Below are 26009 nucleotides of genomic sequence, written 5' to 3' on the forward strand. Positions count from 1 at the left end.
TAAAGAATTTTATTTTGAGGCTCTTTAGTGAATTTAAAGCAATGGAAGTGATTGTTTTAAGAATAAACGACTATGATGTTGCAATTAATATTTTGATCAAAAGATGGGGTGATTTTGAGTCTCTTTGGGAGAGTTTTGAATTTAAAATAGAAATGAAGTTAGTTTGATAACTTGGTTAAAGAAAAATGGGTTTTTATGGTTGTGTTAATTTGAGAAGTTGTTTGATGAATAAACTTCTTTTATTTGACTAACAATGAAGAGAATAAATGAATAATTAGAGTTAACTTGAAAAAGAGGTTTAACTAATTAAAGTTTTAAAAAGGTAATTAATTATCAACTTAAGGGTTGGGAATAGGAAATGTGAATTTAAGATTTTGATAGGATTAAACTTACGAGTTGAGGAAAAAAGAGATATTTGAAGAAAATGATGATGAAGTTATAATTTTCAAGAACCATGAGGTAAATGTTAAGGATCTTAAAATTTATTTTAAATTGAATTTGAGAATAATGAAAGTTGGTATGTTAGCCCCTAAAGCAACTAATTAAAGAAAGATATAACGAGATTGAATGAAAAAAGATTAGGGTTGATTATCAATGATGTGTTTGAGTTAGCTTGAGGTTGATTATAAATGATTATGTGTATGAGTTAGTTTATTTGCAACCTTGACCTCGAGTATAGGGTATTATGTTAGACGTCTCATACCTGCAAGCCGTATTTAACGGCCTAAGCCAACTCGGTGAATATTAAAGTGTGCAGAGTAGAAAGTGGAGTTGAGTTGATGGTTATGATGAAGATTATGTTGTTATAAGATCACCAATGAGAAATGAGACTTGACTTGAGGCTTATGACAAAAGTGAGAATTTTTATGAGGTTTATGATGAAAATTATTATTGAGATTTATGCTAGCAACTATGATTAATGATGAATTTGATGATGATTATTGGAGAGGTTTTGTCTTGCTTGCTTGACTATGAAATATGTTTATGATTAAGACGATGGTTTTGGGTGAATTTGATTATGATGGTTTTGATTGATGATGATTATTGATTAGTAAGGATGTGGGTTTGAGGATTCCCTCTCTTGTGTTACGGTGGACAAGTGGTGTTAATGATTCCCTTTCTTGTTACATCGGGGGATTGGATAGAAGGTTGAGGATTCCATTCGATTTAGTTTTTTATTGTAGTGTGAACGAGTTAGATTGAGTCTTTCCTATGGTTGCACCACAATCTCTCTCTAATTGTGAAGTGTGGCGGCACTATATCCCAGATAGTGCTGCTGCCTCTAGTGAAAAGGTGACAGAGCACTCTCCCTCTAAGTCCAGCTTGTGATAAGCTTGGGATGTTCCTCCTGGGGATACACGACAGAGAGATAATGTCTAGATTAGCTACCGGATGTGTCAGGTCTGGCAATTGAACCGATACGTGAGTTCACGGCCAGTAGGACAGGCATGCATTTGTTTGATTTGCTTGGGTGTACATTTTATTGTTGTGTTGTGTTGTATTTATGTTATTTATTTTATTATGTGCTTTATATGTGTTTGCTTTTGTGTGTTTGAATTGTTTGATTTGATTGTATTTTGCTGGCATATGGAGGTGATGGAGGTTGAGGCAGATTGGCTTCAGATTGCCCTTAGACTCTGGTTTATGTGTCAGATGGATAAGAATGAGTTATGGTAGTTTGTTGGATAGAAAGTCCTTAGGCATAACTTTGATTCCTAAAGAAAAGATCTAAATATTTACTTTGATTTTTCTCAAAGCATATGTGACTAAGAGATTTTTGGATATAAAATGTTATATAGCTAAGTGAAAATAATTTCAAAACAAATAAGTAAAGAATGCAAGCTTTGATAAAGATAAATTTTTTTGAGATGTGTGTTGACCAGATGCATTTATTTCTATTAAGTTTGTGGCATTTTCTTCTTCTACGGAGGACTTTCGGGTTAGGTTTTCACCCCCTACAGCCTTATATTTTTCAGAAAATGGACGAGAAAGCCTTTGAAAAGCTTACTGAACATTGGACGTGCAATAGTTGATTTTGAGGATTAATTTGTATCTAGTTATTGTTTTTCCTCCCCTTGTTATTGGTTATGCTTTTATAAAGAGGGATGGGAATTCGTAATCATAATATATGTTTGTATATTATCTGTATAGACTAGGGTTGTAAATAAAGAATGCTATGATATTTTGAATGTATATATATGTGATTTGTTTTTAGAAGGAAATAAAGTGTACAAAAAAATAAAATATACAGGTTTTAAAAGAAAAGTCAATAAGGATTTCAGGTAAAGCCTCCTAATTATTATTATATATATGGAAGTGATCATAATATCCTTGCTATCAGAGTGGCACAGCTAGAAGTGTGACATTCTAGTAGTTAGGGTGTTACAAATGTCGTCGTCAAACTGCACTACAGGTTGTCGTTCAACGCTTCTTCTTTTTTGTGGAGATGAAGATGGAAACATAGGATAGGTTTTCTTTTGAGAGAAAGAAGAATGGAATTGAACGAATGTGAGGAACTGAAGAGGTGTAAATACTTGAGAGAGAACGACGCCGTTTAGCTATTGTTAAGGTGTCACCTCAACAAATATTAACATTGTTAGCGACAAAATAGACGGAGGGACTAACGTGATTAATATTAAATCTCTAGAGTACAATTTGGAGAATGAGTGATTTTTTAGGGACTAATTTGACCATTTACTCAATGTTTTCCTTATGAAAAAGATGAATGTAGAAAGTAAAATTCTTCTTAACATCGCTAGTCAGCTTAGCAACTTTTCCATGCATGTAAATAAAAATATACTAATTTATATAACATAACAAATAACTAACTATTAATAATTAATAATCAATAATTAAGTAATTCTAATATAAATATAATGTTAATTCTAAATATATTTATCAATTTAACTAAGCTTTAATAACAAAAATAAATATTGATGATTAAAAACTTAATGTAAGAATATCTTCCATATAAAAGGAGTTCTAAAATAAGATATAACAAAAATATATAACTGTGATAACATCAAGAGGGTGAAGGAAGTGGGAGAATCGATACGAAGGCTATAGGTATGGGAATGAGAATAGGAATGGCGGTTTGGTAATGGTACTAAAAGAACTATTCACTTTCCCATCCTGAGAAAGAAGGATGAAAAGTATGAAATATCATGCATACTAAAGACAAAAAAGATTGGGGAAATGATGTGGTGGTAGATGAGGTGACGACATACTCGATGATAGAGAGTGTGATAGAATGCTGACCATAGCCATTAGGCCAATTCGCCACCTTCGAGTTCTATCTGTGTATTATTGTCAGGTGGTAGATGAATTATTGTTCATGTAGGATATGCTGGCAAGCAAAAATAATAGTGGTGCATGGTTCAATCATGCTCCTCCAATGTCTCCAAAATATATTTTGTAATCTGATACACACTATTTAAAGTAAAGTCTGCTAAGTATGTAGCAGACGATATATACAACTGTCATACCATATCAGCCTTACAAAGTGTGTCAAAACAAATCAGTTAATTGATGGTCATACTATAAATGTGCAAAAAAAAAATAAAAAGTAATAACTAATTCACCACGTGACCAAGAGTAGCAGAGAATCGAGCAATGCAACGTCGAATGATCTGATTGTACCATTACATATATACAGACATGGCTATCAAAGATTTTGTCAAAGGTATTTCATGCTGAATGTGGTCTTTGTGATCATATCTCATAGCCTAATATAGTCCTTATGTAATAGGGGTCTTCAGTTCACATGGCTAATGTTTCGCAGTCCAAGTGAGGCTTAGAATCATGAATTAAGAATGAAATTCATGTGAGGCTTAAAAAAATAATCTAGTGATCTTTTCATCCCATATGCCATGTTTGCATAACAAAAGTAGTGTAAATAAAATTTGACTAAATAACTATTTTTAAGGATTAAGTATAATTTTTGGTCCCTAAGGTAGGGGTTGAAATTTTTTTTCGTCTCCGGCCTTTTTTTGCCTACAAAATGGTCCCTAAAGGTTTAACTTAGTTTTAAAATTGTCCTTCGGATGAAAATACCATCTTCTTTCTTCCCCAAAATCAACCAAAAATAGAAACAGAAGCAAAACCAGAAGTTGAAGCTGAAGAATAGAAGTAGAAGCAACAACAATGAAACAACAACAACAACAATGGATCATGTATACAGTTAACCATTTCCAAATAATTCCAACAGTAGTTATAGCAAATCAACAATTTCAACGCTTTCAGCCCAAACCAATTCAGCGGCAACTTTCAGCAATTCAATAACATAAGCTAATTCTATCATACCCACCTAAAATTCACTAATAGAAAATCAAAATTCAGCTAAAATAATCCAGAATCAAATCAAGGAAGTAATACTAACTAAAAATAGAAATTGAAAGCAAAATGGTAACCTGAATTATGAAAATAGAAAATAGAAAATAGGGGACAGGGGAGGCAGTGGTGTCACAGCAGCAATGACAGAGAAGCAGGGGTAGGCAGCAGCTAGTGGAGCGCCGGCAGTCTGGGCATGACGGAAAGGGGTTGGAGCTGCCATCAGTTCAGGTGTTTTGGTGGCTCTGGTTCCTCCTGCGATAGTGATTGAGGGAGATAGGGGCGAGATGGCGCGAACGGTGCTGGTGGAGAAGAACAAAGACGTTGCTGCGTAGTGGTGAAGTAGGGGAGGCTCGCCGGCGGTGAGCTCTGGTTCAAGGAGGTCCGAGACAGGGAAGGAGAGAAGGTGGGAGAGGGTCGCGGTTGCTCTGGGGTTAGCGCGAAAGGAAGAGGAGCAATGGCGGTGGCTCTTCCCCTTCCCTTCCCTACTTTCCCTTCCCCCTCTTCCCTGAACCAACCCCTCCCCCCAGCATGATTCCCTTCCCCCTTTCCCCCTTATTCAACGTTTTGTTTTGTTCTTTTTAGTTAGGGGTATTTTTGGAATAAAAATTAAAAATTTGGTAAAAAGAACGATTTTAAAACAAACTAGAACCTTCAGGAGTCAGAACCATTTTGTAGCGAAAAAAAGAGTGAACTTCCAACCCCGGTCCCTGTCCATTTTCAAGAATGACAACACGACCCCTCAAAATAAAATTGATCCACTTCGGTCCCTGCCCCCTAATTCCGTCACACAACATGGTCTCTATGCGTTATTCTCCAGCGAGACTTGACAGAAAATGCTGAGCTGTCACGTTTGAAGCGTGATCTGTCACATGAGCTGGATGACGTGTTCATTCAGTGCCTAGGTGGACAAGTTCAAATGGACATGGGCTAAGTTGTCCAACACCTTCACCCTAAAAACGACGTCGTTTGCACGGGAATTAATGTTTCAGTTGCTTCTGAAACATTGTGTTTCCATAAAACCCCATCGTCCAGCCTTCACATTTACAAGAAAACCCTAGGAGAAAAGCTTCCTCACTTCTTGAGACCACTGTGGATGCTGGGTTGGTGGAGGGAAATGCTGACGTTGCTGCTTACAAGGGTGTTGACGACATCATAGTTGACGGAGGTTTGGTGGTGTTGTTGACGGACCTGGACGGAATCCTGTGACGACACTTCACACAGTTCAGGTTAGTGATTTTCTAGAAAGCATTTGTCCCTTGTGCTTTGTGTGGTCCAACATTTTAATTCTGCTTCTGACAACGCACCATTATTATCTGCAACCCTTTGTGGTCCTGGTTATGGAAAAGTTTAAATAACCCTAAACTTTGTGCATTTTTGTAAAAATTAAATAATGCAGTGATGGTCATTCGTGTTTAATCATTTTTATTGTTAGGGAGAGTTTATTAAAACTAGAATAAATCTGATTGCAGATGTCTGAATATATGGTCATTCTTGTGTTTCACCATGGGAGAAGATTTGTCAGAAACTCTGAGGGTGTTCTCTGCTACTTGGATGGTAAAGTGAAGAGGTTTTCCTTGTTAGACTTGGATTACGTAAATTTCTTTGACTTCATTGAATTATTTAAAGAATTGGGTTACCGGGAGTATAAGCAGATATTTTGGCTTGATATAGGAGAACCTAATATGGAAGATGGACTTCATAAAGGAGATATAGAAATTAATCAGATGAGGGAGGGTAAGTTGAGGTACAAGAAAACTGATGAGCTATACATCTATTTTGAACACGATGTGGACATGCCTGAAGTAGTTGAAGAAGATGTGGCTGGGGAGACTGTTGTGCTAGATTCGTCGTCATCATCATCATCTGATGATGGATATAATACAACAGAGGATGAGCCTTACAAGCCTCATCCTCCTGGATTTGAGATAGATGATAGTAGTAGTGAGGAAGAAAAAAAAAAGAAGAAAAAGGTTCCAAAAAAGGGAGTTTCAGCAAAGAAGAAGATGAGTAATGAGGCTGCTGGGTATGAAACTGAAGATAAGAGTACTGACGAGGACCAAAGAACTAAGAAGAAGAGTAGTGTGCCTAAAAAAAGTGTCACCTAAGAAGAATGAGAGTAAGAAGGGTGGTTCATCTAATAGTAGGCCAAGCCAATTACCAAGAACTGCTAAGAAGAGAACATCTAAAAAATATTCTGGTGTTAGAAGAAGGCATATCTTAAGAGATGGATTAGGCAAGGAGGGGATAGAGGGTCAAAATAATGGGCCTAGACCAAGTATTGGGGCTGGACAAACAAATCAGAGACATGGGCCTGTAGGTGGATCAGATGAGGGTCCTAGTATGGGTGATGGACCTAGTAACCCAAGCTCAGTCCCAACTGATGTGGAGATGGATAGTGATTATGAGAAACCATATGAGTATAAGAGTGAGGCTTTAATAGCCCAGTTTCTTCTGAGGATGAGGGAAGGACAGCATATGACTCTTTTAGTGAGGATACTGAGTATGGAGAGGTAGTGTTTAAGGTTGTTCAAATGTTCCCAACAATGGACTTGTTCAATAAGGCTTTGAAAGACTGTTTTGTATTTGAGGGAAAGGATGTGTTATACATAAAAAATGAGAAGCATAGGCTGAGGGTAGCATGTGCTGCTGAGGATTGTCTATGGTTGATTTTAACCTCATAGAATAGTACTAGTAGGTGTTTCCAAGTGAAAACTCTGATAGATGAGCAGACCTGTGCTAGAAAGTAGAGACTATGGTAGTAACATGGCCGATAAGAGTTGGGTGGCATCAAAACTCATTAAGAGACTACTTATCCATCCTGAGATGAAACCAAGACAAGCAATGGATTACATGACAGAGGAGTACAATGTGCAGCTTAACCCAAGGATGATTGCAAGGGCGTTGAAAGTAGCTAGAGAGGTGGTTGTTGGTAATGCACGGGCACAATATGAAAAAATTAGAGACTACTTGATGGAGATTCATCGGAGTAATCCTAGGTCCACAGCATTGATGGAGACAATACCACAGCATTGTTTGATAGGTTGTACATAAGTTTAGATGCTTCCAAGAAGGGTTTCATTCAAGGTTGTAGGTCGTTAATTGGTCTAGATGGATGCTTTTTGAAAGGCTATTATGGTGGTCAGTTACTGAGTGCAGTGGGCCAAGATGCGAACAACCATTTTTTCGTCATAGCATATGCTGTTGTACCTAATAAATGTAAGGACACCTGGAAGTAGTTCCTAACACTGTTGCAAGAGGACTTGGGATTAGTGACGCAGCATGGATGGAATTTCATAAGTGATCAGCAAAAGGTAAATCAAGAAATTGTGCTTAATTCTCTTGTACAATTGATGGAAGTTTCCTCTAAATAGTTTCTATGTTTCTGTTTGTCTAACTATTGCAGGGGCTAGACTTAGCTATCAAGGAAGTAATGCCTAATGCACACCACAGAAATTGTGTGCTTCATATTTGGAAAAACTTTATCAAGCACTTTAAGGACCAACAAACAAAGCAAATGGTATGCGAATGTGCAAGATGCACAACTTTCCAAGAATTCAATCGCTGCATGGAGAAAATGAAGACAATCAATTTGGGTGCATGGGAGTATCTCCAGAGATTTGATCCGGCAGTGTGGACAAAAGCTTATTTCAGTCATGGGCCGAAGGTGGATAATATTACCAAAAATATGTGCAAAGTGTGGAACGCCAAAATCGTAGAGTATCTGGAAAAACCAATCTTAACAATGTGTGAAGACTTAAGGTGCTATCTAATGAGAAAAATGACAACACATAAGAAGAATCTAGAGAATCACAGTGGTCACTTGGCACCAGTACAGCAGAAGAAATTGGATGAGTTTGTCAAGCCTAAAGCTAACAAGTGGAGAGCCATTTGGGCTAGAGACAATGATAGAGTGCTGTTTGAGGTTCATAGAGGAACTAGCAAGGTTGGAGTCAACCTTCAACAAAGGATCTGCACTTGTAATGTTTGGAACTTACTGGTAAAGTTGATTATTAATCCATCCTTATTTTACCTATGGTCAGCAGTTGAATTATAATTCATACTTTGACTCCTATGGTTACTTATGTTTTACTTTATACTTTGATTTATTGTCTTACTGTGAGATTGATATGTAATTCATACTTATATCTTGTGGATTGCATGTCTGGATTGTGTTTGTTTTTAGGAATGCCTTGTTGTCATGCTGTTGTAGCAATGTATAAAATTGGTCTTAAGCCAGAGGATCATGTGCATAAATGGCTCACCATGCAATCAATTAAAGCAACATACATGCATTGCATCAAACCAGTTAACTCAGAGGAGTACTGGACCCTTGTGATGCTCCAAAACGGAACCACCCAATATTAAGAGATCAGCCCCTTGAGATGAACGCAACTAAAGCCAGGAAAACCTTTGAAGTGACGTGCAGCAAGTGTGCTTGGCCATTACTACAAGACTTGTAAGAATGACCTAAAAGATCCAAACTGGCAACCATTGACAAAAAAGGAGAGAAGAGCTGCTAAGGGGAAGGGGTTGCAGATTGTACCCTTTGATCCAAACCAGAATAGAGGCCAGGTAATTAGGGTTCGAATTGGATCACTTTATAAATTGTTACGGGTTTAAGAATCACATCTGAAAATTATGAAGGGTTTATGTGTCTCGTTTTAAAATACCACTTATTATAGCTTGTTTATATAAATAGGATGGAGGTTCTAATGTTAATCTGAACAATGATAATGTACAACCTGCACCACCTATGGATCCACTGGTAATATCTTATTGTTGTTTAAGTTACATATTTGAGTCTCCCTATACTAACATATTTATGTTACTGTGATGGACAAAAGCAAAGAAAAAAAAAAAAGAAAATTCCAAAGACATTACCCAAGAAGGATAATTCTGACCCTCAGGAATAGAGAGACGAAATTCTCTTTTCACAAAATTTACCCCAAGCAGAAGAGGTATAGTGATTTGTCACTATTATTTAACCTGTTTGTTACTTTTAACTCATTAATTTTTGGTTACAGGTTGCAAGAGAATCTATCAACCTGAATCAATCACCCCTTTAATCCAACTCTACCCCCAATCTTAATCATGCCCAGAGAAGAGAACACCTTATTGTTAGGCCTCCGACTGCTCCTATATCGGTTCCACCTTCATTTGGACTATCTACTCCACCACCTGTTCAAGCAGCATTAGGTCTCAGACCCTATGTTCCAACCGAACAGAATGTGAACCCGAGGACAACAACTACTAATGTCCCCTTTCAACAAAGTGCCATTTCTGCTGAGACCATGGCTGCAGCAAGTTCCGGGACTGCAACAAGACTTTTCAAGTTCATTCCTACCCCTGGGTTTAGACCTCCAAGGAATAATTGATCTCTGATATGTTGCTGTTGACATATATGATATCAAACTGAACTCCTTTTGTTATTATTTTGATGTCGGTGTTTACAAATTTAGGAAAAACTTTGCTTTATTTAAGTTTATGTATGCATGTTTAAGTTAGTTTAAAACTCTACTAGACTGAATTGGAAGATGTTTTGGGTTCAAGACTACATGTTGGCCTTCTTTTTGTTGTTAAAGGGCTATATGTTGTCCCTTTCTCATGCTAAACAAGGACAAGATTGGTTGTTTTGTGTACATGGTTTATATAAAGCATCTTTTTGGTTTGTTTATCCAATATTTTCCATTGATTAATTTGTGTTACTACATGCTCCTAGAATGTATCAAAGTAGTAACAGACCATTTTCATTGAATCAAATCATTATCTCATCTGAAACAACATACATACTTCTGAAGTTAATAACACAAATTAAAAGTTAAACAACATACACTTTTTAAAACAACATACACTTTAAACCTAGTATCACATAAGGTTTCCTGCTAGCCAAATGTCTTAAACAAATTTAGATATCACAATTCCAAATACAAAAGCAATAACCATAGCTTTAACACTAACACAGCTAGTACCACTATTGGTATTACAATTTTTAGTTTCCAACTCTAACCCAGTAACTCAACCCTCTAGTTTCCTGAGTTTTTCAGCATCAACAATAGCAACATCAGGTATCTGACTTTGATCTAGCTTCCAACCTCAATAAAAGGAGAATTTCTGGGTAACTCTTCAAATGATGCAACATAATTATCCAACCATGTAAAAAATTTGCAATGCGGTGTTGAAATCTGTAGAATATATCCACAGCTAAGAAGATGTCACATGGAGTTAAAATCAAAGAAACTTAAATTAAATTTCAGATTACCTTGAAGTATGGACATCCATAAAATAACTTGTTAGGGTTTAGTTATGTTGAGGAGAGAAATAGTATCGCATGCGCCCCACAACGGCATCGTGGAGCAATGAACTTCTTCTTCTTCTTCGACGCACCAACACTTCCTGCACATACGCTTAGAGCACTTTTGCCTTCCTCTTTAAAAACTTCTCTTCCACTCCCATCAATGGAACTCGACGCTGGTTCCTTACTGCTGCTCATGCCTCTGCTAGGTTTTTTTGTAAATGTGAAGGCTGGACGATGGGGTTTTATGGAAACACAACGTTTCAAAAGCAACTGAAACGTTAATTTCTGTGCGAACGACGTTATTTTTAGGGTGAAGGCGTTGGACAACTTAGCCCCTGTCCATTTGAACTTGTCCACCTAGGCACTGAATAAACACGTCATCCAACTCATGTGACAGGTCACGCTCAAACGTGACAGCTCAGCCTTTTTCGTCAAGTCTCGCCGGAGAATAACGCACAGGGACCGCGTTGTGTGATGGAATTAGGAGACAAGGACCGAAATGGGTTGATTTCATTTTGAGGGGTCGCGTTGCCATTCTTGGAATGGACAGAGGCTGGGTTGGTAGTTCACTCCGAAAAAAATACTGGGGACGAAATAAATTTTCGACCTCTACGTTAGGAATCAAAATCGTACTTAACCCTACATAATATGATTATGAATTTATTATAAAAACAAAGAGAGTAATTAAATATAAAATTTAGTTATATACTTATATTTACAAAATTATCTTCATATAAAAAAGGTAATATATTAAAAATTTGTTTTTATTTCCATATTTTATGAAATTTTATTTCATTCATCTTTAAGTTGGTTTAAGTCAATAAATATTTATACATATATTAAAGAAGACTATAGAGAGATACGCAAAAATTGTCTTATTCCAACTAAATGATAGGAATGTACATTTTAGATTCAAAATAACTCTAAGTATATATGAATATTATACGTTTAATATCTCATAGATAGGGCTCACGCTTTTTGCCAAATTAAATAGGCAGGATAGAAATTGTTATCATATTATATTTTAAAAATTTTTGAATTTATCAACTAATTGATATTATATTAAAAAAATGTCTGCAAAACTAAAAATATTTGTTTTTTGATATTTATATAAATATATTTTAGACTATTTAAAGAGATCAAAATTTACATAAACAGAACTAAAAACAAAGAAATAAAAAGAGATGAACTAATTAAAGGAACTTAAAAACACTATTTTTTTGGAGACTAAAATGAAAGAGAGGTAGCATCATTGGAGTTCATATTCAAATACTCTCCATTCTTTGTGTTATGATCAGAAAAGCAGAATCTAATGCTCTCTTCCTTCTTATGATTCTCATCAACTTCTTCACTTGAAACAATAGCTACTTTTCTCCAATTGCACCAGATTCTCAACATCAAATATAACATCACTAAGCATATCAATGTTGAAGTAAAAACAATGGCAACTATTATTGCTGCCACTTCTGTGTTTGACATCTGAATTTTCTCACTAGAAGATTCTGTGCAAGAAACCAATAATGGTGGTCCACACAAGTTGGCATCATTGTTGAGGAATGAACTCATTGGAAACTGTGAAAATGTTGAAGGAATCTTGCCATGAAGGTGGTTGTTTGAGAGGTTCAAAACATGGAGGCTTGTGAGTTTGCCAAGTGAAGGAGGAACTTCACCTTCAAGTTCATTGAAAGAAAGATCAAGTCTTTCAAGCTTCATTAGGTTTCCAATGGATGATGGAATCACCCCAGAAAATTGGTTTCTGCTTAGGTCCAATATTACTTGCAGCTCAGTTACCCCTCCTAGCTCAAATGGTATATTACCTAATATGCATATCAACAATATACATATAATTCCTTACAATATATCATTTTAGAGTAATGTCCTAAATTCGTTTTTAGTTTGACAATTTAACTCTCAACAAATTTTAATTAATAAATCAGTTTTTAATTTTTTATTTTGTTGGACGCATTAATTCTCATATTAAATTTTGTCTAAAATGTTAGGATAAATAAGATATTAGGAATGTAGTATTCTTTGTAGTAGTAGTTCTTATATATTCACAATTAAAAGATAGTCGAAGAAAAAAATTATATTTGACTGGAATTTTTTGTAAAATTATCTAATATGTCACATCAACACATGTACAAATATTAGATACGTAACGATAAAAGGTATAATTTTAGAATAGTATCCTAAATCCATTCTCAAAGAGTTTTTAGTCGAACAATTTAATCCTCAACGAATTTTAATTAACAAATCAGTTTTTAATCTTTTAAGACATTAATTCTCATGTTAAATTTTGTCTAAAAAGTTAGACAAATCAAATATCAAGGATGTAGTACTCTTCACACGAGTGGTTCTTATATATTATATTAACCATCGAAAGAAAAGATCTCTATTTGATGGAATTTTTTCATATATTTATAAATTCTATTGGACTTAGAAATGATACATTGGAAGACTCAAAAGATTATGTTAAAGATATGATAGTTTTTAAAAATTTTTAAAATTCTCAGATCAATTCCTTTTTATAGACGAACAATCTGATATAAAGACCGATTTGTTGAAGACTAAATTGTTTGACTAAAACTTTGTTAGGAGCTGATTTGAGTTATTACTAAATATTTTATGTTAAGCATAAGAATATGTTATTGAAAATGAAAAATGTATAGAAGAAGAATCTTAGTATAACATACCAGTTAAGAAGTTGTGTGAGAGCCTTAGCTCATAAAGCTTTGTGCAATGCTGAATTGTTGATGGAATGAGGCCAGAGAGGCTATTACTTTGCAAGTTCAAGACATTGAGAGAAGTGAGGTTTCCAATTTCATGAGGGATTTCACCTGAGAGATTGTTGTGATGGAGAGAAAGCTTAAGTAGATTTGAGCATTCACCAATCTCATTAGGTACCTTGCCATGGAAGTCATTGAATGAGAGGTCTAATTCACCAAGTTCTTTCAGTTTTCCCAACCATGAAGATATTTGACCAGTGAATCTGTTATTATTGAGCAGAAGGTGTTCGATATTATGACACAGTGAGAGTTGTGGTGGCACATCCCCTGTTAAATTGTTGAATGACAGATCAAGAAAGTTGAGAGCTGAAAGCTTGCCTAATTCAGAAGGAATGCTTCCTGTAAGGCAATTCTGCGCGAGCCGGATACGAACGAGGTTCGACGACTCTGCTAGACTAGAAGGGACTGGACCCGAGAAGCTGTTGTTGGTTAAGTCCAAAACAGTGAGAGAATTTGAGCCAGTGAGAGGAAACAAACTTCCACTGAACTTGTTGTGTGAGAAATTAATGATCTTTAGGTTCATGAGAAGAAAGAGTGAATTAGGAAGAGGTCCTTCAAATGAGTTATTGTAAAGGGTAATGGTACTAAGTTCTGAAAGGTAACTGAATGTGGAAGGTATTGAACCTGAAAACCTGTTATCTGCTAATGCCAACAACTGTAGCATCTTACAGTGTCCCATGCTTGAAGGAATTGGACCTGAAAACTCATTCTGCCTTAAATGGAGAACAACTAAGTCCTTAAGCTTACCAATATTCTCTGGTATGTTCCCAGAAAATTGATTTCCAAAGAAGTCTATTTCCCTTAGGCTTGTGCAGTTTGTTAACTCTTTTGGTATAGGTCCATTCATCTGATTATCATAAATGTAAATGGTGTTCAATCTCTGTAGTCTTCCAATTTCATCTGGAATTCTTCCTGTGAAGAAGTTGCCAAACAAGAAAAGACCTTGTAACGTACTAATATTTCCGATTTCTCGAGGCAGAGAACCGGTGAAACTGTTGTTATTCAACACAAGATCTGTGAGGTTCTGTAGTTTGTCCAAATCAGAGGGAAGTTCTCTGTTGAAGCGATTATCCGAAAGATCTAACTGTTGAATTGAGGAGCAGTTGAGTATCTCCAATGGAAACTTCCCAGATAGCTCGTTCCTTGCCACGAACAACTGCTCAAGTTTTGAACCTCTGAAGCAGAAGCCACTTGGGATACTACCTGTTAAAGCATTATCCGACAGAACCATAGTTACAAGATTCTGTAGTTTGCTGTTAAGGAGTGTCAGTGATCCAGAGAGGTTATTTCTGGACAAGTCAAGCTTCTGCAGCCGGCTCAAACCATTGACTTCCGAAGGAATTTCGCCATTCAATTTGTTTCCAAGCAAATTCAGGTATGTCAAGTTTGAAAGACTACTCAATGATGAAGGGATTGAACCAGATAAACTGTTATTAGCCAAATTCAGAATCTTCAATGTTTTGAGTGACCCTATAGAAAAGGGTATCTCTCCTTCAAGCATGTTGTTCGATGCTGCGAAATTTTCGAGCTCTTCACAAGCTTGAATCTCTTGGGGTATGATGCCACTAAGACTGTTAACCTGCAAATCAAGTGTTGTTAGATGCTTCAAGTTACCAATCTCAGTTGGTATGCTTCCGTTAAGGTCGCAATTGGCCAGTCCCAACACTTTCAACTCACTCAATTTTCCAATGCTATTCGGAATTTCGCCTTTCAGCATGTTATCTCCAAGTCTAAGAACTTGCAACTTGTTCAAATTACCTATCTCTGCAGGAATTTTACAAGATAGATTGTTTGAGTAAAGTAGCAATGTACTTAGATTTTGAAGATTACCAAGCTCAGAAGGGATGCATCCGGTGAGAGAATTCGAAGACAAATCAAGCTCTTGAAGATGAATGAGGTTGCTGAAATCAACAGAGATAGAACCTGAAATTCCCGAGCTAGAAAGATTCAAGCCTACAACATGTGTCTCATCATCATCATTATCATCCACTTCTTCACATGTTAATCCATTCCAGCTACACAGATTTGTTCTTGGAGACCAGTTTCTCATGACTTCTAATGGATCAACAAGTTCTGATTTGATTCTCAGAAGCCAATAGGAATCTCTTTCACTATCTGCAAGAGTTGTAACAAAAACTGTTTGCAATATGGTAAACAATAGAAAACAATGGCACATGAAAATGGAATCCATTTTGGATTGGACCAATTTGAGTTTCATGCTAAGGATTTAAGAAACTGATAAAATGGTCCAAAGGGTAAGCTCTGAGAGGCAAAAAAGAATCAACAAAGGCTCAAATTCTGAGAAGCAGGGAAGGAAAGTAGCAAGAAAAGAATAGAAAATGAAGGAAGAAGCAATAAGCAACAATTGTACATGAAATTCTATAATAAGATGTAAGATCATAATCAAACGAATAGTAGTTCTAGTGGAAGAGTAGCCATGCTAAGTGTGAAAATAGAGTTTTGAGTTTTTTGCAGATATGGTAGATTATGAACTTGTTCAACTTACAATTTATCTGATTAAAGTGTAGATACCTTTGCACCTTTTGAGTTTCAACAACTTTTTCATCTTTTCCAGTATTGGCAACAAATAAAATATTTTACTTTGTGGCATGTGTAATTAAATTTTAAAGCATAGGATATGGTGTTTTTCATTAATGGTGCACTCGTGCATAATAGAAAAAGGTGACATCATAATGAGGTCACTTTCTATCCTTCTACTAATATTGCTTTTTTAAGGAAAAAAAATCATAATACAAATTCTTAAATGTATTGAAAAGAAGTTTTGTCGTAAGTCAACAGGATTGCAAGTGCTATGGTCAATTCTACTACAAAATTGTCAACCCAATATGCATAAGTTGGTTACAATTTTGCTACATTTATATTTTTTTTTATATAATAAACACTATTTTAACACCAGTATCTTATTAACAATCAACGTAGATTTTCTTCGTCTTATTAATTAATAACAACCGTATATTTATATAAGTACATATACGTGTTTTTTTAAAGATATTTTTTAGTAATTAAAATTTGACATATATAATTAATTAAATCGTGTTATTTTTGTTATAATTAGGTCAGATAAATTAATTTGATCAAAAAAATAATGAATCAAATCTTGAATTAGTCTAAATTAATATTATAGAAAATGACTAAAATACTCATATATAACGCTATGACGACAGAGAATTAAAGAACTAGAATTTAGGATTCTCAAAATTAACACATATACTAAACTAATATTTTTTTTTATAAAAAATGACTACAATATTTTTATTATAAAAAATAACTAAAATACTCCTATTATATATATATATATATTAATTTTGAAAACTCTAAATTATAACCCTATGATGGCAGAGAAGTAAAGGATTCGAATTTAGGATTCTCAAAATTAATATATATAATAGGAGTATTTTAGTCATTTTCTATAATAAGAATATTGTAGTCATTTTTTATAAAAAAATAATATTAATTTAGATTAGTTTAAGATTTGATTCACTATTTTTTCGGTCAAATTAATTTGTCTGGCTTAATTTTGATGAAAATAATACGGTTTAATCGATTATATGTGTTAAATTTTAATTACTAAAAAATATCTAAAAAAAATCGTTTTAGATGTCTTTATTTAAGTGGCTCTCTATACAAATATAAAAAAATATTTGATGTACGAATAATATTTTTATCAGAAAAGCTCTGCATACAAGCCACCGAATCTCAAATTCATAATAATCGTCTTCTTCTCCTCACTCATGATTCTGAATTTCTCACTTAACAGATGTGTTGCACACTTAAAGTCTTTTGTTTGCTGTAAACAAAAACAAAATTATAGTCAGATATATTTCTATTATATAAAACTGATTTCATCTAAGACAAATATTTGTTCTTACATTTTTTTCAGGTTGGTTTTTCGCTGCCATTTTTTCTGAAATGAAAAATACACCCATAGACATCAGTAAGATACACCATAAATATGAGTCAGTTACACCCATAGATATGAGTTAGATACACCGATAGATATGAGTCAGATACACTCATATATATCATTCAGATATCACTCAAATATGCAATAATTTACAAGGTCAAGCAACATTACAAGGTCAAGCAATATACACCCATGGACAAGCAAATATAAGAACAGTTGTAACTGCTGACTATTACAATATAACAGTTCAGAAATATACACCCAACAATTTATGCCATATACACCCAACAAATTACTCCATATACAGCCACCAAACTACCGAATATACCCCCAAAAATCAGTTACCAGTATAACTAGAACAACAAGAACAGTGTAACATAGAACCAAGAATAACCTAGAACAAGTAGAACATTATAAACTGTAAAATGAGACGTAGAACAAGAACAGTAAAACGTACAATAACATAGAAGAACAGTAAAACCTAGTTCTTCAATTTCGAAATGTGGAAAATATACAGGATGACTAAAATAGTAACGTAACGTACCTTCAATATTATAACTTTGTGTTTTCTGGAGATTCTCGATCGAAAGTTCTATGTTGTGTTGATGGAATTTTCGAATCTTAGCGACGAGTGATATCTCTGCCGTTTGTAGTGTTGCTCGAAAATAGAACGGTTGTGTTTTTTTCGAATTGCTTGGGAAAGTGAAAGAGTGCGCCATTAAGGAGTGGTTTTCGCGAAGCGCGAGTGGGGCGCGTGAATGTTATGCTCCATTCAATATAATTCAATGCGCGTGTGGAATGTTTGTGAGCTGGGGGCTTGTATCACTTGTAAGGCCTTATTGCTTGTATGTGTAGCAGGCCTGAGATTATGTCGTCTAATGGATGCGAAATTGTAACTCCAAATATGTTAATATTTGTATAACATGCATGAACCTGTCCAATTACTGTCACCTTAGTGTGAAAAGAAGCTTTTAGAGTTATCAATATCCACAAAGAAAGAAAAGGCAATAAGAGCCTAAGATTACAAGCGTGCATAATGGTATCTGAGAAAGTGAGTATGAATTCATCATTATATATGAGAAAGTTGAATCACCATAATATTATGAATTTTACATTATGCTAGTTTATTGCTTTCCTTGGTTAACTTGTGTTTGCTTTATCCACGTGTGAAGCACATCACATTCTTAAGTGTCCCTAGATAATCGTCTTCTTCTCCTCACTCATGATTATGAATTTTTCACTTAATAGATGTGTTGCACACTTAAAGTCTTTTGTTTGCACACTTAAGGTCTTTTGTTTGCTGTAAACAAAAACAAAATTATAGTCAGATATATTTCTATTATATAAAACTGATTTCATCTAAGACAAATATTTGTTCTTACATTTTTTTCAGGTTGGTTTTTCGCTGCCATTTTTTCTAAAATGAAAAATACACCTATAGATATAAGTCAGATACATCCATATATATCATTCAGATATCACTCAAACATGCAATAATTTACAAGGTCAAGCAATATACACCCATGAACAAACAAATATAAAAACAGTTGCAACTGCTGACTATTACAATATAAGTTCAGAAATATACACCCAACAATTTATGCCATATACATCCAACAAATTACTCCATATACACCCACCAAACTACTGAATATACCCCCAAAAATCAGTTACCAGTATAACTAGAACAACAAGAACAGTGATAGCTAGAACAACAAGAACAGTGTAACATAGAACCAAGAATAACCTAGAACAAGTAGAACATTATAAACTGTAAAATGAGACGTAGAACAAGAACAGTAAAACGTACAATAACGTAGAAGAATATCCTTTATCTTAGATTAGATTGAGATTTCAGAACATATCCTTTATCTTAGATTAGATTTGTTTTGTGGCGTCATGTCTTGTTGCAGCTTACTAGGTGGTTGTGTTTTTTCTTCCTCCTTAATTCGATGTTAAATATGATAACTAAACATAGGAGAAAACAAGCACAATAACTTGAGGTTACAAGTTAATGAGTGTTAAAACTATTTGAGGTTTAGTGTATTACCAGCACTTAATTTAAAGAGTAATTATCCAAATTAATTTTGAGGTTTTTAATATCGGACAATTTAGTTTTATAAGTTTTAAAATACACAAAACAGTCCTAATTATTTTAAATTTGGTTCATTTAATCGAAATGACTGTTTTAAAATTTTTAAAATTTTTTAAGAACTATTTGAAATTTTTAAAATTTTTAGAAACTTATTTGTACCTCACTTTTCAAATTAAATTAGAGAGAATCTATATTGTCTAACGAAAATAAATGTTAAAAATTGTCTATATATTTTAAATTTTAAGAGATTAAAATGTTCAATTTTAAAAATCTCATGAACTGATTTGGATAATTACTCTAATTTAAATGAGATATATTGTTTGCACTTTTTATGATTTCGATACTCGTCTAATAATAAAAAGTTGTTTGTCAACTCATTGTAAAAAACAAAATAAATATTGCTATTCTAGTATGTGAGGGACTGTTTTGATTATCGAAATAATTGTTTTGAGATTTTTTAAACATTTCGAGAACTGTTTTATATTTCATTATGTAAACTAATTTGTCCATCTTGCACATATAAACACTTAATTAACGATAACGTGTGTGAGTTAACATTCTGTTGAGCAGTTAGGGATTATATTGTCAAATGAAAGTAAACATTGAGAATTGTTTTGTCTATTTTAAAATTCGAGAGATTAAAGTATCCAATTTAAAAATCTCAAAAACTAATTTAAATAATTACTGTTAAAATTAAGAAAACCGAACTAAAACGAAAAAAATCCATCTATAAATTAGGTATGTTATACCAATGATAATCATAATCGTAATGCGATTCAAAAGATTACTTTGTCTTTGAGTCGTGACCAAAATAAGTTAGTTACTATAGCATATGTTTGATTTAGCTAACATTCAACTATTGAATGAAATGAAATAGAGTAATAGACTAGAGAATGTGGTGTTGGTTAAAAATTTAAGGGTGTGTTTGGTTTATGTTTCATTTTCTGTTTTTAATTTTTTATTTTTAATGTTTTTGTTTTTTAGATTTCGTAAAAGAAAAAGTAAAAACAGGAGCTAAAAATAGAAAACAAAATTTGATTATTTTTACTTTTTTTTTTTATTTTAGAAAACAAAAAATACTAAAAATAAAAACAGAAAATAAAAACACAAACCAAACGTACCTTAAAATTGTTTGACAAGATGTTTTTGCCTAATTGACTTTTGTTTAATGAAAAATAATTTGCATCCGCATGAAATTAGTTTTTACTTTTTATTTTTATGAAGATTCTATATATATGTTAACCAATCACACAAAAACAAGGCACGTAATCTTTCATATTTCAGTGCTATCACCATCTTGGCTCAATATTTCTAAAGCAAGAACAAGCAACTCATAAAAATAATGATGAATATTCAGTAGAGTTTGCTAAAGTCCTAGTCATGAAAAAAAAAATATTGTATACACGTATTGTAGTTGTAGATGTACAAAATGAAAACTATTTATTTATGATATTGTAAGATATGTAAGTACAAATAAATAATGTCGACGTGAAGCACTAGTAACTTAGTGCTTCCACATTTTTGGGATACAATGGCGAGTGCTTATATTATCACTATGATCTTCATATGTAGTTATATACACATCAACACATGCTAACAAAGTGCTTTTTATTAATGGCTAGTATGCACAAATTACTTCACCATGCTGGCCACCGAAAGCCTCTTGATGGTTGATGCCTTCGGTATCTCCGACCCGACAAACTAAAGACTAATTCTTCGCGGATCTAAGTATACACAAAGCGAGATTCGAATTCCCCTACACTTATTTAAGTGAACGAGTGAGGTGACTGCTCGAATAACCCAAATTGATTTACATAGCTTATAATTTATTATTAAGGTTTAAGTTTGGTATACAAATTATAACCTTTTGTTGGAAAACGCTGGGGTGTATAAACATTTGAATATCTTTGCACTTTTTACAAAAAATACAAAACTGAGCACACACGGATGCTTTGATTTTCATATAATGGCTGTTACACATCTAACAAAAATACATTAATTTCTTTCGATTATTCATAGATTTAGTTAATATTGATTTGAAGGTGAAAATACAAAAAATTACCACCTTGCACCACTTTAACTCCCAAGATCATAGTAAATAATGAACTGAATTAATTGAAGACGACTTCTTCATGTGGGAATGATAACTCGTGAATTATTAATTTATTAGATTATTTGATATATTTGACTAAATTACTTAATATAATCTGTATTTATCATCTTTATATAAAAACATCTTCATGTGAATAGGCACCCTAATTAAAATACATTGTGATCTTATTCCCAAAATGAATATCTACCAAGGCATAGTACTTAATATAAAACATGATATGCAAAAGCATAACTACAATTCTACAAATGTTTCTTCCTCCTGTTTGCTTCTTCTGTATTGTGAGCCCTCATTTGCAATATCTTGCAACCTCAAATTTATTCTGGATGAGTCAAGAGGATTCGTGTATAAATGTTCAATTAGATTTTAGCATTTTGTTGAAGGTAAGAGGTGCCTTGATCCATGGGAAACGGATTTTCTTAGGTTGATTTTTCACATAACGTTGTTAGGTGTGATCTTTTACCCTTCATTTAAAATGAGGAATCAATACAAAACACTTGACAAGCAGAATGAAAGGTGAGAGATTACACATGGAAGTTCGTATGAAAAATCAACATGAGAGGATCAATTCCAAGTTGTAAACAAACTTTACAAGGAAATTGTTTACTTTTACTGCGCCGCGGTGGAAGCAGGAGGTATAAATCTCATGAGGAAGCTTGACAGGGACCAAATGCAAATCACACCAAGGAATTGTAGGACATTCAAAAGGGTACCCAGAGAGTTATTTATAGCCATGTTGTGTGAGGTCATCTCAGCTCCTCTAACTGTAAATGATAAAGCAGTCACCAGTTGTGCTGCTCTATTTAGTTGGTGCAATCTATACACCTGTCAATAACAATCTATTAGTAGAAGTTGTTGATGTAAATTTGCATTAAGATCTGTATCATTGAGTTATCTCAGTATCAGATGCACCAGATTTATCTCACTGAATCTAGGCATAGTCTTTAGTTCCTTATTCATACATGACTCATCAAGTGAAATTTTTAGTCGATTCGTCCAATTAAGAAGACCTAGAGAATCAAAATGCTAATTTAGTGTATCAATTAGGCAGGCAAAACTCTATAAGGAAAAGGGTGGCTGGATAAATTAATCTTTTTGTGATTACACTTTACGAGGAGGACAAAAATACATAATTTGATCAGCATGGAATTGGATTGTACTTACTTGGAAGATTAATGGAATAGCAGACCATGAACGTGATTTTCGATATCTTGCATACTGTTCAAATGCAAATTGGACAACTATACCAACCAGGTATGGAGCAAGAGTTGCGGATGCAGCAGGACCAGTCCACGGCCAGACCAAACCCATAGTGACCATAGGAATTACGAGACTAAGCACCAGGGTAGCAACAGAAGAGACGCGATGTCCCAACTGAGAAGGCAGAGTATCTCGACTGGTTGTAGCGGTTTCTTGTTGCATGGGTCTCCTTAATCGATCTAGTAGATAAAGATATACCGCAACACCACAATAGAAAATTGCTTCTGTGAAGAATAATATGAGGAAATCTGTAGATGAAGAAAGCAGTCAGTTCAGAGAAGAGAGCCAAATATGTATAAAGAAAGAAAGAAAGAGAACTAAAAAGATTTCAAGCAAGCAATTATACATGCAGACCCCAAGAATTACTACAACTACTAAGTCAGGCTTTTCCCCGCTACTCGGACTAAAAAATTGAATTTCTAAACCAGGTTCAATATTTGTAAAAGTTTTATCAACTTCAGCCCAAAATTCATGATGAATTATGCTTGTGGTTTAATTAAGTCTCCTTTTCAGTCCAATGACTATTGTTAATTGATTTTATATCGAGAAACAATAATTCCAAATTATTCGATGAGCAGCATATCCACGTTCAGAAAGTCTAAAATGCTCCCCTAGCAATATCCAATTACTAAATACCCCAAATGAAATTAGTTCCCCTTCACTCCACAGGTTTCTTCACCAGCAGATGGCACATATTACCCACATCGGTTCAATAAGTTACTTAATATGAACTACATCCAAATGCAAGAACAGTATTGCAGAGTGAAGACAAAACAATGCATCATCAAAACACATACAATGAACAAAAACAACAGAGAGGCTTTCTTCCATCGAAACTTTACCTGTTAACAAAGAGTCTTCGAAAATGATGGAGAGCACTTTGCGCAAATAGAGTGAAGGAAAAATGAAAGAAGCAACAAGGACCGCAGGACCCACAAACCACAAGATGCTATTTTGACTCTTTTCTGATTTTGACGATAGTGTCTCCTTGTCTTTTCCATATGGACGGTTATAGAATGATATAAAGCCTGGTTTTCCATCACTTCCCAATAAATTAAAAGATGAGTTGCCAATGGTAGATATGTCTTCAGCAATAGCATCTTCGCTTTCTGGAACTAAAGCAGCTTCATCAAGCTCAGTGCTTTGTGGTTGATCCTCAGAGACAACAGAGAGAGCATTATGCTGTTTCTGGAACCTTGCCTTTAACTTTGGAATTCCATATATAAACTTGAACTGGCATGATTTGTCTAACCATGATAGAAATACAAAAAAGAACGTTAACTGAGAACACATCCAGAGGATTTCATACATGTCAGGAAACCCCTAAATAACATCATTTGCGCTGATGCAGGTACAAATTAGACTTATGAACTTCACACTTTGTGCCAAAGGATTCCCTCCATTAAGCAAACAATTAAATATCTGATGGAACTCTCATGAAATATGCACATGTAAAGCCCTTTCAGCATTAAAACCTCCAATAATACCATGATTAACAGTTCTTACTGGAGGGAATTTTCACTGAAGTGTGAAGTTCAGGGGTCATTTGCACTTTTCAACCCCAAGATCTAATCAGCACATGGACCAAAGTTTAAAGTTGTACAGCCATTTACAGCTAACTGACTTATCTAAGGAATAACTTGTAACAGTCATATCTCTAAAAGATGAAGAAAAGGCAGCTGACAGAAGCCTACTGCAGAATGCAGAGATTCATGAATCACCGAATAGATAAGCAAGCTACCTTTAGCATATATTTGCAGCTGGGAAGCAGTTTGCTTGTTGACAAACAACCCTTGTGATAATCTCAACTGAATATAGAATGAAAAGAAAGCCACACAAGTTGAAGAGTAAATCAAGCAATACTCGAAGATAATGAAGCAGAACAGGATAATGAAATGAAGTTTAACTAGAAGATAGCAAGAGTGAGTTACTAAAGTAGCAAAGCAAGTTACCCAATTGCTTGATTAGTAGTTTAAATATATAGAAAGCTCTAAGTAGACATCGTTGAGATTTATACATGTCATGCCTATCATCACCATATTGAAGAAAAATAATTATATATACAGTCACTATTGGAATGCATACATCCATTTGACCAAGTGAATTGCGACCAAATAGATTACATATCTTCCACTTTCGTCCAAGTTCTACTGATGAACGAAAATTCAGCAGCGAAACCCTATCCAGTCTTAATCCAATACTAACCGAAATCCAACAGATTCGAAGTGTCCTCTAAAACCAAAAGCTGTCTATCTAAATCCAATAAGTTGTATATAGTTGAAATCAATCAAGGCTTAAAACTAGGGAGAAATTCTTGGATGCTCCTAGGGCGCTCTTACCATCGAGTGTGTCATCATAACAACACTAAAACCATCAAATTGGAGACAGCAGCTAGCTAAACACACGAGATAAGTTAGGTAGCAGCTTTTTCCTCTTTCAATTTTTTCTTTTGAGCCCTAACACTAAGAATAGCTATCACCAAATGAGGGCCAAATTGCACACTACCTCATGCAAAAGCATAACCCTAATCAACAAATGCATAAGCCATACATACATAACCCTATTCAAGTAACTATTAGTCAATCCAAGCACTAAGTTTTCATGGAACGAAAATGGATACAAATAATTACACCCTAAACATGAAATTAATTAATAAAACAAATTAACACAGGTCATAATTAGGGGTGATTGATATAAAAACGTACCTGGAAAAGTGTTGTACGGTTAAAAGGGTAAGGAAGAGGAGCCACTAAGCAAGAAGAAAATGATGAACCAATTCTGCTACTGTTTCCCATAATCATAATCATAAAAACAATAATAATAATTATATTAATGATATGTTAGTTAGTGTGATTGTAGAAGCTGTAGTAGCTTCGAATTAAGCTCAACCTGAGAAGAACAATTCCTGAACGAACATCAACCCATATTTGATGATTTTTGGGGGAATATTAATATTAAATTAATATTAATGTGAATTAGTGATAATAATTAAATAATATTATATATACCATATTATATTATATTCGGCGTTTGAATTTGAGCTCAAGAGTGGAGAGTGAAGAGAGCGTGATGTGTTTCTGTGTTGAACCGATTTGGCTTCTCTTTCTGGTTTTGGATGATGAACCCTCCAACATATTCCACATTTTTTATTCTTTCTTTTTGTTTTTTTAGCAACAGATTTAGCTTTGAAATTAAAAAAATTAAAA

At 34.3% G+C, this 26009-nt stretch overlaps 2 protein-coding genes across 2 annotated transcripts; both read right to left on the reverse strand.

Annotated features, from left to right (window-relative positions):
* Positions 11701–16001, reverse strand: LOC107632444 (LRR receptor-like serine/threonine-protein kinase GSO1). Its single transcript, XM_016336124.2, has 2 exons — positions 13321–16001; positions 11701–12444 (listed from the first exon to the last, which is right to left on the reverse strand). Exons 1-2 carry the CDS (start codon positions 15629–15631, stop codon positions 11855–11857), a joined length of 2901 nt encoding a protein of 966 aa, XP_016191610.1. The 5' UTR covers positions 15632–16001; the 3' UTR covers positions 11701–11854.
* LOC107629481 lies at positions 21690–25911 on the reverse strand. The gene is made up of 5 exons (XM_016332288.2): positions 25509–25911; positions 24545–24611; positions 23646–24050; positions 22708–23051; positions 21690–22368 (listed from the first exon to the last, which is right to left on the reverse strand). The coding sequence occupies exons 1-5, from the start codon at positions 25608–25610 to the stop codon at positions 22153–22155; spliced, it is 1134 nt and encodes a 377-aa protein (XP_016187774.1). The 5' UTR covers positions 25611–25911; the 3' UTR covers positions 21690–22152.

This window comes from Arachis ipaensis, chromosome B03 (assembly GCF_000816755.2).
Source record: "Arachis ipaensis cultivar K30076 chromosome B03, Araip1.1, whole genome shotgun sequence".
NCBI classification, from domain to species: Eukaryota; Viridiplantae; Streptophyta; class Magnoliopsida; order Fabales; family Fabaceae; genus Arachis; species Arachis ipaensis.

What these genes read in the sequence shown, in the direction of transcription:
- LOC107632444 (XM_016336124.2), bottom strand. Translation starts at nt 15,631, where the DNA reads ATGAAACTCAAATTGGTCCAATCCAAAATGGATTCCATTTTCATGTGC. An exon ending in CTCACACAACTTCTTAACTG is followed by an intron (nt 12,445 to 13,320) that starts GTATGTTATACT and finishes TATGCATATTAG; the next exon opens with GTAATATACCATTTGAGCTA.
- LOC107629481 (XM_016332288.2), bottom strand. Translation starts at nt 25,610, where the DNA reads ATGATTATGATTATGGGAAACAGTAGCAGAATTGGTTCATCATTTTCT. An exon ending in ACCGTACAACACTTTTCCAG is followed by an intron (nt 24,612 to 25,508) that starts GTACGTTTTTAT and finishes TTCTATATTCAG; the next exon opens with TTGAGATTATCACAAGGGTT. An exon ending in CGAAGACTCTTTGTTAACAG is followed by an intron (nt 23,052 to 23,645) that starts GTAAAGTTTCGA and finishes CTTCATCTACAG; the next exon opens with ATTTCCTCATATTATTCTTC.